The 18,167-nt window shown below is 38.8% G+C and overlaps 1 protein-coding gene across 5 annotated transcripts in view; it reads right to left on the reverse strand.

Annotated features, from left to right (window-relative positions):
• kcnab2a (potassium voltage-gated channel subfamily A regulatory beta subunit 2a) overlaps positions 1-18,167 on the reverse strand; it is a 315,221-nt gene that overhangs the window by 158,039 nt on the left and 139,015 nt on the right. For 4 of the 5 annotated variants that reach the window (XM_063032966.1, XM_063032963.1, XM_063032964.1 and 1 more), the window contains 2 exons: positions 11,386-11,522; positions 2,802-2,843 (listed from right to left, as the gene is read on the reverse strand). In XM_063032966.1, coding sequence (XP_062889036.1) covers positions 2,802-2,843; positions 11,386-11,462 — 119 coding nt within the window. In that variant the 5' untranslated portion in view covers positions 11,463-11,522. The remainder of the gene's footprint in view (positions 1-2,801; positions 2,844-11,385; positions 11,523-18,167) is intronic. The other variant, XM_063032967.1, reaches the window with a different exon arrangement.

Genomic DNA, 18,167 nt, shown 5'->3' on the forward strand with positions numbered 1-18,167 from the left:
GTAGAAGGAAGTTTGAGAATGCTCGAATCCCCATACATTTTAAACCTTGTGCTTCGAGGTGGCAGGTGCCAAATGCTGTTGGTGAATCATCAGAATGTTTTGTAGGTGTTCTAACACCATGTTAGAGCAGATGAGTTTTAGGTGGTGTATGGGGTACCAGTCAAGCTCTTAGATGATAAAGGGCTTCAGCAAAGTTGTTGAAGCTATCTGTCCTCATCCAGAGAAGTCTATCATTCTCCCGATAGTTGTACAGCTTTGAGGAGTTGGGGGGTGAGCTCCTCACTGTAGGATGCTAACCAGCTCAGGTTACCATAGTATTTATTTGGCAGATCTAAAAAATGTCACATTTCCTCATTAATATATTAATGCATCAACCTGGATGCTGTATTAGGGAACAAAATATGTGTGGCTTATGGCTTTCTTCAGGTGGTATACATACTCTGTAGCCTCAAGGTTAAAACCAATTCTTATTTAAGATAACTAGATTGGTTATTTGATTGAGATTGTTGTTTAAAGAGTGATTAAGAATATTCTATGCTTACTAGAATTTAGAGAAAATAGATTAATTCATTGATTCTGAGAAAGTAGATGCTGAGAGTCAGTTTTCTAGAAATAAAGAGCATAAGCACAAGAAAAGGATGGACAAGAAGAAATATTTTTACTCAAAGGACTATAAGTTTTTTAAATTTTCTAGCAACATCTGTCATATAACAATTCGTACATACAAGCCATGGTACTTTGCTCCAACAATAATATGGTGGGATAGGCCTCCAGTTTCCAGGTTTTAGGTAATCAGAAAAATAATGGTGGGATATACTCAAGACTGATTTCAGCAGAATTTTGGACAGCAAGGAAAATGGAACTCAGAAGTGAAAGAGGAATAGATTGTAATCTTAATCAATGGCAGAGCAGAATGGAGGGCTAGCATGATCTACTTCTGTTTCTGTTGCTCATGTTCTTCCAGCCTTGAACAACTTTTACCACTCTATACAAATTGTATTTTGCCACTAAATACAAGTATATTGCTTGCTAATTTTTAAAATTTTGGTCATTAGTCCTTCTATGAAAAAGTGTTGCAAAAAGCCGGAATAAGAAGGGAGCTGGTATCATCAATCAGGAAACGGCAGGTGGAATTTCTGGGACATGTACTCAGGAAAGAGAAGCTCAAAAATCTTGGAGTGGCAGGAAAAATTAATGGAAGAAAAAGTTGCGGTCGACAGCGCATGACATTCATGAGTCACAGCAAGGGATGGACAGGCAAAAGTTTTGTAGAGCTTATTAGAATTTCTCAGATTAAAGAGACAAATGGAAGACCATGTTTACCCCGTCATACGATATGGCATATAAGGAGGATAAAGATTCCTTTATTTAGTTTCACTCTAATATAATCAATAAAACTTAAGAGAATAGTGTTACAATGCATCTTCTCTTGTACTCTTAACATTTTTTTTGCCCATAGTTACAATCATACATCAAAGAAACAGGCCCTTTGGCTCTTATGTGATTGCAGCTATCAGGCACCCATCTATAATATAATCCTATTTACCAGTACTTGATCCTGTAGGGAACAAAATACTAATGCTCAAAGGGTAGTTATATAATTAAACAATATTCCAATAGGAATGAAATTATCACATATTTGGATAAAATCTTGCACTTCTGTTAAAAATAGCAGTTTTCCCCAAGACTCATACCCTCATGGAATAATTGGATATTGATTTATAAATTGTGCCATAATGGAACTGAAGCGATATATGCCATTAGATTTTTTTTTAGCAATTTCTGAGAAATTACTATTTCTACAATTTCACAATTCATTAATAGTGTCAGCAAATTCTAGTAAATCATAGGGAGACAAGATAGACCTACTGATCACAGAAAACATTACTGACATCTCTCTTCAAGAAAGGTTAGTTATACTCCATAAAAACAAAGTTCTACAATCGATATGGATTAGTACTGTCTCACACAAGATACAAAAACAAATTCTTTCAAAATTATATAAAATGGCAATAAAACTAAAGTAATGCTTATGAGATAAGCTACATAACAAACATAAAAATCATGCAACAGGCATGCACCAGGCATAATTGTGCAAAAGCATCTCCAACTTAAACCCTCAATTTTTTTCAATATTGCCTGCAATTGTTACCCTATTGATTGAAAAAACTTATATTTTCCAGCACTTTTCTCTTATTTCCTTTTCTGCCGATACTTCCTCTATGTTAGCATTATTCTCAATAGATGGTATTGTCAGTATTTAATTCCCAGAATGTCACAACTGAATTAAATGCAGCACCCATGCATGCATTTCCCGCAAGGTTACTGGATAACAAATGGGAGTGGGAATTCTGCTCAACTTTCCCCTCGCTCATACATGGAGTAAGTGCCTTGAATGTTACTCCGTTGACATTACAGTGCAACTCAGGGATCAAATTCAGAGGTCCTCAGAACAGAACGATATATTTTCATTACTATCTGAGCCACAAAAAAACGTTTCTTAACCTAAGGGAGGTGTGAGTGTTTACATGTAAAACTTAAAAGATGAAGAATATTGGAGTTTGTTCGCACTTAGCATAAGATTACAATGATAGAACTTCATTGCAAAACATGATGGCAGATAAATATTACCAAGCACAGTGCAATGGAAATTTGGCTCTAAAAATGATGTCATAATGGCACAAGTGCAAATTAGTCAGACTACAGAGAACCAATACAGCAATATGACACATGCAAGCTACAGCTAAGTACAAATAGAAGCAAGCTACGTGATTGAGAAACATGCTGTCTGGAGCAGGTACCTGTAAAACTGCAACTGCCGTTTGGGACTCCCGTATCGGGCACTTCAGGCAGCATGACAAGAGAAAAAGCGCACATCATAAATCAAGGAACAAGTATATTCACAGAGTCATAGAGTAATATAGCACAGAAACTAAACCTCAGATGCACCTATACAAGAAAATAAAGCAAATGTTTACTTCAAATAACGATATAGTATATTACTGGTAGATTGCCACAAAGAATTTTTTTAAAACTACACTATTACATTCATCTCACAAAGGGGATGTGTTTTTACCAAGTCTTCCTGAGGGAGAAATGAACCACATTGAAATATTCGAACTTCACTAAAAAGGAAATCAAATTTCTTAATAAATTCTAAAGGTCAAATTAAATTCCAACATGAAATAAAATGTCTCTATTGTCCACAAATGCTGCAATTCAGCAGGGAGTGGGTCAGTGGAAGGCAAATGGTCCAGGAAAATCCCACTCATTTACTTATTAGCTTTCAATCAAATTCTTAATTCAATAACAGCATGCACAAGATGACAGTTCCTTTATTACCCTTAGTGCACATTTTATATATGAATCTAAAGAATGGTTACGAAGTACTAGTAAATGAGTGATAACCATTACCATATCATAGAATTGAAGGTAGTCAAGTTTAAGATGTCCTCAGATAAAACATCGATAATTACACAATTCGGAAGTGTAAGTTTTTCTTTGTATCCCATAACTATAAATAAGTACTGTGTACAATAAAACACTGACTTTGACTCAAAGTGAAACTGACTAATTCATTCACATTTGACTGTTAAAACCACTCCAGTAGTTTTCTATGTACAAATTACGCTAATCCCTAACAATCCTGTAGGAAAAAAAAACACAGAACAAATCAGATTTTTATCAATTCAATAAGAATAAAAAAATTAAAAGCTTAGTGGTCTCATTTCTCAATTCTTTCTGTAATAAACAGAACCATATGGAATAAAGGAAAATAAAATTTATTGCATGTGCCAATGCAGAAAAGATGTTTTTTTTAAATCACAGGGAAGCACAGCTATATTTATTACTCTAAATGACACTGGCCCAGTTTTCAACCAATGGTGAAGGTACCCCAATGACACCATAACAGAGATACAGGACTTTGACCCAGCAAAGGTGAAATGGCATGTATTTTCAAGGTAGGACAGTGTGAGATTAGAGGAGAATTTGGAAGTACTGATATTCTCATACCCAACTCTGGTTTATTGGTGGTAGTGGCATTGGATGTGGGAGAGTTAAAGAAGCTTTGGAGAGTTCCTGCAGCACATCTCATAGACAATGCACATGGTGCAGCATACCAGGGAGTCATTTGCTTAGGTTGGTCAATCAAGCAGAATGTCCCAAGGATGCTGAGCTTCTTGAGTATGGTTGAGCAGCTATCATCTAGTATTCCGTTACATTCCAGATCTGAGGATAATGTGACAGGACTGTGGAATCAGGAAGCAAGTCACTTGCCACAAAATACCCAAATTGCTCTTGTAGCCATAGTATTTACATTGCCAATCTAGCTATGTTTCAAACAGGTTGACTTCCCAGCACCACTATTATCCCTCCACCCTCCTCCTAGGACTGAAAGAAATATCAAACAATGGCAAGGGTTAAACCTTCCAGGTTTGGCTAATGTTGTGAAGTGGTGTGTCCAGGTCCTATTGTACATCCGGATTAGGCCTGTGCGCACTCAAGGGATACATATTCTTGAATTTTACTTTATGGTTGAGGGAAGGTGAATGAAAAAAACAACTAATGATGGTTGTACCTGAAACTCTGTCCCTGAGAAAGTCCTGCAAAAATGCCAAGGATTTTGACAGGATTGGTCAAGTATACACCGGACAACAAAGATTTTGCTTCTTAAATATTTTTGGGTGTATCTTATGAATTTCAGCCTGCTGATCATGAAAATCACCATGAAATTTCCCAATTACACAATGTTTTTTTTTATATCACCTATATTTGTTATTTCAATTCATAATTCAAGTCAATTAAAATGTTGGCTGGGCACGCTTAGACAAGACGGTTGCTACGTGGCAGGGGAGGTCTTAGAAAAGCAGGTCATGGGATCTAGAGGATGCAGACCTAGATGCCGTGATGCACAAGCCAGGAATGGGAAACAACACCGATACTGATAAAGATTTTGAACTCTATGTGGAGTAAGCCTCATCTGATAACTCAGTCCAAGTTAAATGACATGGTCAGAGATTTGGGTCTGCCAAAGGCAAAAGCAGAATTACTGGGTTCAAGATTACAAGAATGGAATCGGCTGCCACCAGCTACAAAATTTTCTGTGAAGGATTTCAATATTTGAGACAGAATAACTGATGCCAAGATTAAGAAAGGCATTTTTGTTGGTTGACAAATCTAACAGGTCATCAATGACACGCAATTCGAAGAACTTCTAGTGGAAATGGAGAAAATCGCATGGGTGGCATTCAAGGATATTGTTAAAAAAATTCTAGGCAACTACAGAGCACCAAACTACATGCAACTGGTTGACAACATGCTTCAAGCATTACAAAACCATGAAGTTCAACATGTCACTAAAGATTTGTTTTTCACATTCTCATTTAGATTTCTTCCCTGCAAAATCTTGGCACTGACAGTGATGAGCATGGTGAAAGGATTCACCAGGACATTGCGGCCATGGAGAAATGGTATCCATCAATGCTGGCTGATTACTGTTGGACACTTAAGCGAGAAGCCTCCGGCACAAACAAAAATCATCAACAAAACAGTTTTAGCTTAGTTGAACTATTGCAAAATGACAGCACCGTTATGCAATTAAATGCATTATATTCAATAAAAGTTAATTTCTTGTTTCTCCAAATTCCTACATGCTACAAGTAGTCTGAAATTATATTTGTATTCAGCTTGAAGCTTCAGCCTATCATGAAAAAAGTAAATTTCTGAGGAAGCAACACTTTCAAAAAAATGTTGCCTAGTTTCACCTGCCTTGTTGCTGGGTATGCTTGTTGTTTATAATGAATAAAATGAGCAGAAACACAAAGCAAATAAATATCCCTAAGTGTTATTGGCAGAGATATATTACAGAATGTCCCACTTACTTTCAATGAATGTTCTAACTAGTTTTGCAATGTAACATATAATATGTTATTCAACCGCCATGAGAAAATGGCAGCTAAAGGAAACATTAAACTTGGTTAACACTTTTGACCATCACGACGATTTGATTTGTTGCCATGGTGGAAAATAGTATTGGTCAGCAGCCTTAAAATGGAAACTGGTCATAAAATTATACTGCAGTCACACTTGGCCAGATATCCATTTAGATCCACCACACCTCATAGCATCTGGTGGATATAACTGTCACCATGATGCAATCTCTAGGCACTAGATGGAAGTAGCAACAATTTAAAAGGTTAGCGCTTCTGGAAATAAACAATGGACACTCAAGGGGAAACAAATGAAAGTCATCTTTCCTAAAAGATTTTTTCTCTGCAGGATTTTCTTTAAAGGCTGCATTTTTAAATCAACCTGAGCAGATCATTCACACTCACAATGCCCGATTCAATACATATCTAGTCCTGAAGCACAATGTTGCTGAAGATCATGTATTAGAAGGAGCTCCAAAGGGTTTAACAGTCGCTGAACTACTGGGCCTGCCTGCTCAATCACTCAGTGCAAGATCACTAATTCGTGATCCATTTGAGAAGTTAAAAAGCGAATTTACAAAGCACGACAAAAGTAAAAAAAGACCAGGCACAAAGGAGTGGATATTGTATTGCTATTGATTTGGTAAAGCAGCATCCTCCTTTGGGAAGGCAAGGAGAACAATGGCCCAGTTTTAAATTTCTGTTCATGATGTACATAAACATCAAAACATAATTCATTTTTAATGACAGTAACAATTATTAGGTTTTTTTCTTACATCAAATGTATTATTTACTTTCAATATACCTTTCCAAGTTTTATGTACATTTTTTTCTAAGGGAGAGTAATTACTTCCTGCAGGTGGTGTAGCAAATATGAAAACACAATTAATGTTTCGGAGTTTAATTAAAATTTAGAATTAGGAGGTACAATACTGGAAACACAATAGTCTCCTCTCAATTAAACACCAATAAGCAAGACTTCATAAATGTGACACATAATACCTGCAAATGGCAGTGTACAGCCCCTGTTTCTGCCCTCCTGGACTCAATCATTCCATTGCAATACTGCCACCACGAGAGGCAGAAGTAAAACTAATATTTCCTTGATTTTTCTCTCTCCATCCTATCCCATGTGGGTAAAATAAACTTTTCATTAATGGTCCAGACATCAGAAACTTGACCAACTGCTCAGTGAAGAAGCACATTGGTACAGTTTCATATTTAACATGCATATATGCATATAAAGGTCAGCCAACAGTTCCTAACAATAAAAAAGTTCCTTTGATCTACACTTTGGTGATTTTCAAATTACTTTTTAAGTTATGGTTACTAGAGTCATCCAGGATAGAAGCAGGTCCTTTGGTCCATCATGTCTGTGCCAAGAATGATGAATACATCTACACAAATCTCATTTATTCACCCCACACTCCCATCAACACTCCTCCAGATTCTAACACGCACCGAAAAATGTTGGCTCAATTTATTTACTATCTCACATGCTTTGAAATACAAGAGAAATCTGGAGCACCTAGAGAAAACATAAACAGCCACAGAGAAAATGTGCAAACTCCAGTAGGCAGCCCTGGAGATCTGGTTGCAGCCTGATGGCTAGAGCCGTGAGGCAGCAGCTCTGCTTGCTGCACCACCTTGTCAGAATCAGACTCAGTTTTATCATCACTGACATGTCCCCACTGACTCTTACCAATTTATTAATGCACCACAGAAAGCCTTCCGTCTGGATACATAACAGCTTGGTATGGCAACTGCTTTTTACGTGAGCAAAAGGAACTGCAGAGAGTTCTGGACACAGCTCAAAACATTACAAGAACCAGCCTCTTCTCTAGGACTCTGTCTATATTTCTTGCTGAATCAGTAAAGCAGCCAGCATAATTGAGGGAGTGCAGGTTCACGAGATTAATTCCCAGGATGGCGGGACTGTCAGATGTTGAAAGATTAGAGTGACTGGGGTTGTATGCACTGGAATTTAGAAGGATGAGAGGGGATCTGATTGAAACATATAAGATTATTACGGGATTGGACACACTAGAGGCAGGAAACATGTTCCCGATGTTGGGGGAGTCCAGAATCAGAGGCCACAGTTTAAGAATAAGGGGTAGACAAATTAGAATGGAATTGAGGAAAAACTTTTTCACACAGAGGGTTGTGGTTCTGTGGAATGCTCTGCCTCAGAAGGCAGTGGAGGCCAATTCTCTGGATTCTTTCAAAAAAGAGTTAGATAGAGCTCTTAAAGATAGCGGAGTGAAGGGATATGGGGAGAAGGCAGGAAAAGGGTACTGATTGTGGATGATCACAGTGAATGGTGGTGCTGGCTCAAAGGGCTGAATGGCCTACTCCTGCACCTATTGTCTATTGTCTATGATCAAAGACCCCACCCATCCCAGAAATTCTTTCTTCTCACCTCTACCATTGGACAGAAGATACAAAAGCCTGAAACAACGTACCAGCAGGCTCAACGACAGCCTCTATCCTACTATTATCAGAATCTAGAATGGACTTCTTGTACAATAAGGTGAACTATTGGCCTCACAATCTACCTTGTTATGATTTTGCACTTTATCGTTTACCTTCACTGCACTCTTTCGGTAGCTTTTACGCTTTATCCTGCATTCTAACTCAATGCACTTTGAGGGTCCAGTTGCAGGAGGTATAAAGGCTCAGGTTTTGAAGTTTGTTTATTGTGTTGAGGGAATGTTGATGTTGAATGCTGAGCTGTAACAGACAAACTGTAGTCTGATGCATGTCTTGCAGTTGTTTAACATGCTCCAAAGCAGAGTGATGAGTCAGTGAGATCATTTCCACTGTGGACTGGTTGAGGCAGTAGATAAATTGCAGCGGGCCCTGGTTCTTGCTCAGGCAGGAGTTATTATAACCAACATCTCAAAGCATTTCACAATGGCAGGTTTGAGTGTTACCAGGTGATATTCATTGAGGCTGCTCTCCCTGCTCACTGGAACGATTGCTGCCTTTTTGAAGTAGGTAGGATCCTCAGACTACAGATGTCCTTGAGTATTCCACCTAGCTGGTCAGCACAGGTTTTCAGTGTCCAGCCACATGTGTCGGTATGTGAGGGTTCACATTCTTGAAGGATGTCTGGCCTCTGAGATATAGATCAGAGGGTCACTGGATATTGTGGAGATTCACACAAGTCTAGTGCTATTCTCCCTTTCAAAGTGTATAATAGATATTGAACTCATCGGGGAGTAAAGCATACTTACCACTTATGCTGTTCCATTTTGCCACATATAGGTTGTAATGGCATGAAAACCCTCTTGTGCATCTCCCCCTATCACTAGCTTCACTTGGAGTTGCCTTTTTGCTCTCATCATGGCCTTCCTTAAGTCGTACCTGGACCTCTTGGAGGATTTTGCTTTGATGGTCTTGAACAACATATATCCAGCCCTCAGCAGACTGTGAATCTCCTGGTTCATTCAGGGCTTTTAGCTTGGGAAAACCCAGTGTGTTCTCAAAGGCACACACTCCAAATCTTAATTTGTATAATTCACATCAAAAATTAAACACTCACTTAGAATACTTCCAGTAACATTCAACTATTCTTGAATTTGACAAAATAAGAAGCACTACAATAGGCTTCTTGTGGGCTACAGGAGAGTACAGTACATCAGATTTCAGAAATTCGTCATAACTGCATCAAGTGCACCATCTACTGGTCCAATAGTTACCAACTTCTTTTAGACAAATGATTAAGCCAAATATATAAAATGCAATCTTGAGGAAATAGTAGAAAGAAATGAAATCATCCTTGCCTAAAATTCAGATTTCTATTACTACCAATTACACTGTACTACCTTCTTGCACTGTGCATGAAAAACAAACTGAATTCCTACTTTAATTGCTCTTTCCTCAGGACCAAGTATTTCAACTTCAGGTTCTTTTTAATCTGACACTTATTAGTTGAAAGCTTCTCTTGCTTCTTCAGCTTTGTCAGCTTCCTTAACTATGTGTCTTCCCTCTGAGAAATTCAGGTTTCAATTTAAAATAACACCCAGTTTTAAAAATCTCCTGAAATCAGCAGATGCATTTGGTCAGATTTCACATTTCCAAAAGTATTTCACTCAAATAAAGAATTTAAGAAGAACCAATTAAAAAGTTGGATGGCAAATTGGTAAGTAGTCAAATTATATTGCAAACAAATTAATTAAAAGGAGAAAAATGAAAAATCAACAATGTGACAACCACAATTCGTAACTTCACTTTCCCATCAGGATTGCCTTGACTAATACACTTGTTGCCAACTTCAACATTATCAAAGTCAAATTCGTTCAAAATATTCCACACCTTCCTGTCCCATTCTAAGCTCAATCCCTCTATCACAACCAACTATGTTAGCATTCAAAGCCTGCAATTTCACCAATATGTTTATTTAAAGATCCTCAATCTCATTTAAAGGTCCCTTCAATCTCACCCTCCCCTGGCTATGATCTCCTTCAGCATTTGGCCCAGTGATGAAAGTCCTGTCAAGAGTCACTGTGGGTAGAGAAACAAAGGTCTAAAGTCCACTCTTCACTTTACTGAGATCAGGCTGATGTTATTGCTTAAAATGAACTGATCTGTCATCTCCCTTAGTAAATGACATATTTCAGCACTTTCTCAAGACTTCATTTTATAATTTAAACTGAGACTTCACTATATTATGATGGCATACAACACTAACTTCAGTGCTGTATAAAAATGGGTTGGGCTAGACTATATAATCAATTGGCTGGAGGAGACTTAATGCTTCATCTTTCACATACAGCTACTACCAAGTCAACAGCAGCTGCACCTTCAGTCACTAAAATTCTTATGTCTTTACCTTTCTCCTTACTTGGTTAAACATAGATAGCCATATTCTTGATATGCTCTCTTAAAATTTTCTAATCCAGTGCATACTTATTTTCCCTTTCTGCCTCAGTGACATACTTTGGGATGTTTTCCTCTGTCGATATAATAAACCTCTGATAAATCTGACCATTCAGAAATCCTGATGCTCAACAATGCTAGGTTCCTATAAGTCAGCAGGGTCTCCATTCTGGTGCTCTCTTCTGACCAGCCAGAACACCACCTCTCCAGCTCAATTCTGACTAGCTGGACCCCCATTCCTGTTTTCCTTCCCTACACATCAGGGCCCTGCTTCCCATGCTCTCCTTATACTAACCGGGGTTCCATTCCCTGCGCTTCCTTTAAACTTAGAGTTCACTGACATATTCACTATAACACTAGGTAATATTTAAAAATAGTGAATTAAAAATGTGCTGGGGTATTAACAGAACAGCACAAACAAAGCCCTGCATGAGCCGGATTATCAGAGTTTCACTTCTTGCATCTGAATGTTCTTCCACTTGTAAACAGAAAGCTGGTACTTAAATTGCAAATCCCATCTGGAGATGCTGTAGCTGAACGATGTAAACCTTTACACTCACTGCCTGTGCCTCACCTGTAAATCATGCCCGGTGAGCCTGTGTGCCTTAGAGAAAGTCGAGCTGGTGAGTCTGTGGTCGATTCCGGATACATCAGGTCAGCCGCTACAGCCAACGGAACGGATGGTTATCCTCAAAGTGCCACTCGCAGACCCTGCAGCAGCACAAAACCAGAGACAGAAGCATTATGAGCAACCCTCCTAGACAGTTGTTCATTGCAGTTTACAATATTAATACATCTACTGTAAGAGATGAAAAATGGATTTGGGACAAATTTTGCCAAATGGTCCCTTCATTAGTATATTCTCTGCAGTTGGCCATGTCCTTCAACCCTGCATTTTGCACCTTCTTCCCATTTACCATTTCACTACATACATACACATGTGTGCATTTGATATAGGACCGATGCTCTCAGTGCCAATCTAAACACTTCTACTTGGCTTTGCAAACAAAGGCCAGCAACTGGTGAGACATTGCTGTATTTCATAGAGCTGGGAACATCATGGAATCTTTTCCTTTGTTCATGTAGTACTCTCCTGCCATATTTATGACCGGCGTCTTGTATCAGGTATGTAAACAATGTAGCATGCCAACAGAGTGACAGCATGGGCTTGGTACAGGGAATATTGGGGTGCTGAGAGAGGATACTGATTGTTCATGGATATGGAGGAGTTCACAGAGATAGGGTCAGTGGTTTCTTTCAGGTGTTTAGTTTTGCCTGCTAAATGTAGCCATGTTTCAAAAGCATACAGGAGCACAGGAATTAGCAATGCCCAGTAGGCAATGAGCTATCTGTGAGATGTGTGGTCTTGATCGTCAAACATTTTCCTCTAAAGATTACCAGTATACATTGAAGACCGTAGTGAATTTCATCATTAGTGTCTGTCTTCATTTAAAGGTGGCTCCTGAGACTTGCGGAAAATAATCTTGTAATTTAACTATGGGATCCAAGATACTATTCTGGTAAATTTACATCATTACCATTTGACCTTGAGTGACACACTTACAGTGATGTGAAAGATGTTAGTTGATCCTTGTTCAATTATGGATTTTGTTCAGCAGAAATATAGATTTTACCCCACTTGCCAGGATGCTTAGATTACGTGCAGCTGAAGTCTTATACAAATACAGTAAAGAACAATTATCTACTATAATTTCTTTATCCGACCTGGAACAAAACTTCAGAAAACCTTTCCTCGCTTTCTCTCATTTCCCCCACTTTGTCTCGACTTCAGACAACCCTCCCTCCCTACATCTCTCTAGAATTCCCAACCTAGCGTCCATGAACCCCTTGGTTAATAGACAATAGACAATATCAATAGACAATAGGTGCAGGAGTAGGCCATTCGGCCCTTCGAGCCAGCACCACCATTCACTGTGATCATGGCTGATCATCCACAATCAGTATCCAGTTCCTGCCTTATCCCCATAACCTTTGATTCCGCAATCTTTAAGAGCTCTATCCATCTCTTTCTTGAAAGCGTTCAGAGACTTGGCCTCCACAGCCTCCTGGGGCAGAGCATTCCATATATCCACCACTCTCTGGGGGAAAAAGTTTTTCCTCAACTCTGTTCTAAATGGCCTACCCCTTATTCTTAAATTGTGGCCTCTGGTTCTGGACTCACCCATCAGCGGGAACATGCTTCCTGCCTCCAGCTTGTCCAATCCCTTAATAATCTTATATGTTTCAATAAGATCCCCTCTCAGCCTTCTAAATTCCAGAGTATATAAGCCCAGTCACTCCAATCTTTTGACATATGACAGTCTCTCCATCCCAGGAATTAACCTTGTGAACCTACGCTGCACTCCCTCCATAGCAAGAATGTCCTTCCTCAAATTTAGAGACCAAAACTGCACACAGTACTCCAGGTGTGGTCTCACCAGGGTCCTGTACAGCTGCAGAAGGACCTCTTTGCTCTTGTACTCAATTCCCCTTGTTATTAAGGCCAGCATGCCATTAGCTTTCTTCACCGCCTGCTGTACTTGCATGCTTGCTTTCAGTGACTGATGTACAAGAACACCTAGATCTCGTTGTGCTTCCCCTTTTCCTAACTTGGCTCCATTTAGATAATAATCTGCCTTCCCGTTCTTACCACCAAAGTGGATAACCTCACATTTATCCACATTAAACTGCATTTGCCATGCATCTGCCCACTCACCCAGCCTGTCCAAGTCACCCTGCATTCTCATAACATCCTCCTCACATTTCACACTGCCACCCAGCTTTGTGTCATCGGCAAATTTGCTAATGTTACTTTTAATTCCCTCATCTAAATCATTAATATATATTGTAAACAGCTGCGGTCCCAGCACTGAACCCTGTGGTACCCCACTGGTCACCGCCTGCCATTCCGAAAGGGGCCCGTTAATCGCTACTCTTTGTTTTCTGTCAGCCAGCCAATTTTCAATCCATGTCAGTACTCTGCCCCCAATACCATGTGCCCTAATTTTGCCCACTAATCTCCTATGTGGAACTTTATCAAAGGCTTTCTGAAAGTCCAGGTACACTACATCCACTGGCTCTCCCTTGTCCATTTTCATAGTTACATCCTCAAAAAATTCCAGAAGATTAGTCAAGCACGATTCCCCTTCTTAAATCCATGCTGACTCAGACCAATCCTGTTACTGCTATCTAGACGTGTCGTAATTTCATCTTTTATAATTGACTCCAGCATCTTTCCCATCATCGACGTCAGGCTAACCGGTCTATAGTTCCCTGTTTTCTCTCTTCCTCCCTTCTTGAAGAGAGGGACAACATTAACCACCCTCCAATCCACAGGAACTGATCCTGAATCTATAGAACATTGGAAAATGATTACCAATACGTCCACAATTTCTAAAGCCACCTCCTTAAGTACCCTGGGATGCAGACCATCAGGTCCCGGGAACTTATCAGCCTTCAGACCCAACACCCTATCCAACACCATTTCCTGCCTAATATAAATTTCCTTTAGTTCATCCATTACCCTAGATCCTTTGGCCACTATTACATCTGGGAGATTGCTTGTGTCTTCCCTAGTGAAGACAGATCCAAAGTACCTGTTCAACTCGTCTGCCATTTCCTTGTTCCCCATAATAAATTCACCCGCTTCTGTCTTCAAGGGCCCAATTTTGGTCTTAACTATTTTTTTTCCTTTTCACATACCTAAAGAAGCTTTTACTATCCTCCTTTATATTGGCGAGGATACATGGCATAAAAAAGGTTGGGAACCCCTGCTCTAGATATTAGCTGCCTGCTCTCTTTTAGACTGAAACTACGTCCTACAAATCTGATCATTGCAGCTTGTTCACTCAGTATTGGGCTCAGACAAAAGTAAAGGTATTTATTATTATATTATTATTTTTCTTTTTGTTTTGCACAGATTGTCTTTTTCTGCACATTGGTTGTTCGTCAGTCTTTGCGTAGTTTCTCGTTGATTCTATTGTATTCCTTTGTTCTATCGTGAATACCTGGAAGAAAATGAATCTCAGGAAGATGTACTTCGATAATAAATTTATTTTGAGCTTTGAAGAAGGCATGGGACCTCATATGAGGAAGGTCAAGTTCAGATGAGGGGAGGTGGGGAACTGTGCTCCATTGAGATGGGGCTGGGGATGGAAAAACGAGGAGCTAAAAGGGAGGAGGAAGAAACAAGGACAAGAGGAAGTTGCGGACTAGGGAGGGGGAAAAAGGAACTGAATTGGGGACAGAAATGAAGAAAGAAGAGCTGGGCACAAAGTGAGAATAGACATATGTAATTCCACTGCTTCAAGTTAATGTAGTTGCTGCCTATTTGGTTTGTTCTTTCTAGACATTGCCTTCCACATATATTTGATGAAACTTCTTCAAATTTGTGCAACTGAAGTGGTCTTAAGAAAAAAAAAAGCACTTGGTGAACAATATTTTGTAATTTATCTCACTTAATTTTAACGGAAGTCTACTTGACATCATTATTCTAAGTCATCAAGTGAATTCATTGTCTCTCTGCTCAATGTTTTATCGAGTTTCTTTAACTTTGCGTCTTTCGCTTCACACTGCTTGAGTTGAATCTCCAGGTTGAAGTCCACTGCTTAGGACTTATTTCAATTTCTGTCAGACTCATCTACAATGTAGTATCTTCAGAATACAAAGAACTAGGTCTTATAGAAGTTTCCTATCGATAGCAGGTAATTGTTTTAATCTTACTTTAATCTGAATTGCATCTATACATTTTACCAAAACACAGCATTAAAGATATGCCTGACCGTTTTCACTAGCTTCTTACACACATGCTGGAGAGAAATTACACCTTAACAATTTCTTTATATAAAATAAATTAGCCTTGTAAAGAAACAAGATGTGGCCAAGTCAGTTGATCACTTTCCTGATCTATTCTTCTAATTTTCACCAAGTGATTAAGCTAATTTTAGAATTGATGCAATATTGCAGCTCAAGGACATTGAAGTTTTGTTTGTGCTTTGTGCAGGTTTCTAAACAGGTTATTTGGAACTTGTGAAACAACAAATTTCACAACATATGCCAGTGATACTAAACCTGATTCTGAATTTGACCTTGCAATAAAAATGTTATGAAACACTGCATATATGCATCTGTACATAATCTACATATCACAACTTATCCTCAGCTGAGGAAATCATTAGCTACATTAAATTTTCATTTAACATAGATTCATTCTAATACAACACTTTGCAGTTTGAAATCAATTACAACATTCCCAATGCTATTCAAAGCAATTAATTACAACGTGCATTTCAATAAACTATTTCAATGTTGTACAAAATGATGGCATAAATCCAGCACAGTAAATTTGCAGAGATTAGGCAGAACTTTAACATGTGCATAGTTAAATGTCAGACCAAACTCAGAGACAGTGACATTTCATTGTACAAACTAATCTAATACACATCAATTAATTTTTGTCCTCCAAGGCATCCAATCAGAAATGTTTCAATAATTAGGATTAATTTTAATATAAAGAAAATTTAATTACAACAAAAATGTAATTAGCAACATTGCCATTTGAGTGATGAATAGATCAAAAACTGAAGCGAAGATGTGGCAGATTGCAGAGGAAGATGAGGCAAAGAGAATTACAATTAAGTTCAAAGTACATTTATTATCAAAGTATGTATGCAGTATACAGCCCTGAGATTTGGTTTTACACAGACAGCCACAAAACAAAGAAACACCATGGAACCTGTTCAAAGAAAACATCAAACACCCAAAGCACAAAAAAGAAAAAGTTGCGCAAGCGTCAAAAAAACGAGTGAAACACACAATATAAAACATCAAATCACAGTCATTGAAACAGTCAAGGAACATTCAGCTTAGTTCAGTTCATTCCAATTTTGCGCTGTCATTCGTTGACTGCAGGCCGCAGAGCCAGTCTACCCTGATCAAAATTGCACAAAACAGCAATAAAAACAGAGTAACCAGAAACACACATGAACTTTGCCCAAGACTCAGGCAGCATTGAGCGAGAGCGAGAGACCAATCAAATGCAGGCAGTTTCCTCCGGGAGCAGTGAGTGAGAGCAAGAGAGAGAGACCAATCAAATGCAGACACTCTCCTCTTGGAGCAGCGAGCAAGAGGGAGGGAGGGGGAGAGAGAGAGAGAGAGAGAGAGAGAGACAGGTCACACCCAGGCAGACAGCGCTGAACAGCCATTTGCCTTCCGCTATCGTCCTCATTGATTTCAATTGCGAGATCAATGAGAAAGAGTCGACCATGGGCTCATGCTCGTGCTCTGTCCCCAGGCTTCTGGGCCTCCAGGCCTCCAGGCCGCACACTTCATTCGAAATCTTACCAAACTCCCTCAAAGACAATGGGCCAGATCGCTCAATTGGATCAAAAATATACCATCAAAATATAAATCACAGGTTCCAATAGTAGTAGAATCCCATTTGAAAAAATAAGCAGAAGTAAAAGAAGTAGCTTCATAAATTGTCTGAAGGACGTCGCCTTTAGTCGCATTGTTTGCTGGTGTCATCTTCTTTTACTCTATTGGCAATATTAACAAAAATAAAAATATATGTTCATATGAATATAAGAAATAGGAGTAGAATTATGTTGTTGGGCCCCATGAGTCTCTTTTGCCATTCAACAAGGTCATGGCTAATGTTTTATCTCTCACACCTTTTCCTGTCCTATCTCTCGATTACTTTAATATTCACAGAGATTTGCTGACCTGGATTTATAAAAGGGAAATTATGTTTGACTAAACCACTGGAACTCTTTTGTATCTTGTAGAATAAGGTGAAAAAGAGTCAGTATATTTGGGTTTCCAGAAGGTTTATAATAAGGTCCCACAAAAGAGGTTGCTGAACATGATAAGAGAACATGGAATTGAGGCTAATAAACTTCATGGATTGAGAGCTGGATAAAAAAACTTAAGTAAGCCCTTTTTGGGTTAGCAGGCTGTGACTAGTGAGGTACAGCATTCATTAGAGCTTGGTGTCCTACTGTTCAGTATTTTTTTCTAACAATGATTTGGCTAATGGGAGTAAATTCAACATTGTTCATGATACAACACTAGGTGGGAAAATGTGCAATGATGAAGAGACAAACAAGATTCCAAAAGGATATAGACATGCTAAGTGGATAACAACGTAATAATGTTCAGGCTTGCTAACTTTTCCAATAATAATTTCACAATAATAGTTATTTCTTTTGTTCACGCTATTCACTAGACCCACAGTTCTCTACCATCTATGAAAGATTTTTGTATTTTCCTTCATGAGGGCAGAGATTCGTTCTTCTGCCATTTTCATATTCCCCTTTATATATCCCCTCAAAACCCATCTGTAAATGTTTACATTTG

The sequence above is a fragment of the Mobula hypostoma genome, chromosome 25 (assembly GCF_963921235.1).
Source record: "Mobula hypostoma chromosome 25, sMobHyp1.1, whole genome shotgun sequence".
NCBI classification, from domain to species: domain Eukaryota; kingdom Metazoa; phylum Chordata; class Chondrichthyes; order Myliobatiformes; family Myliobatidae; genus Mobula; species Mobula hypostoma.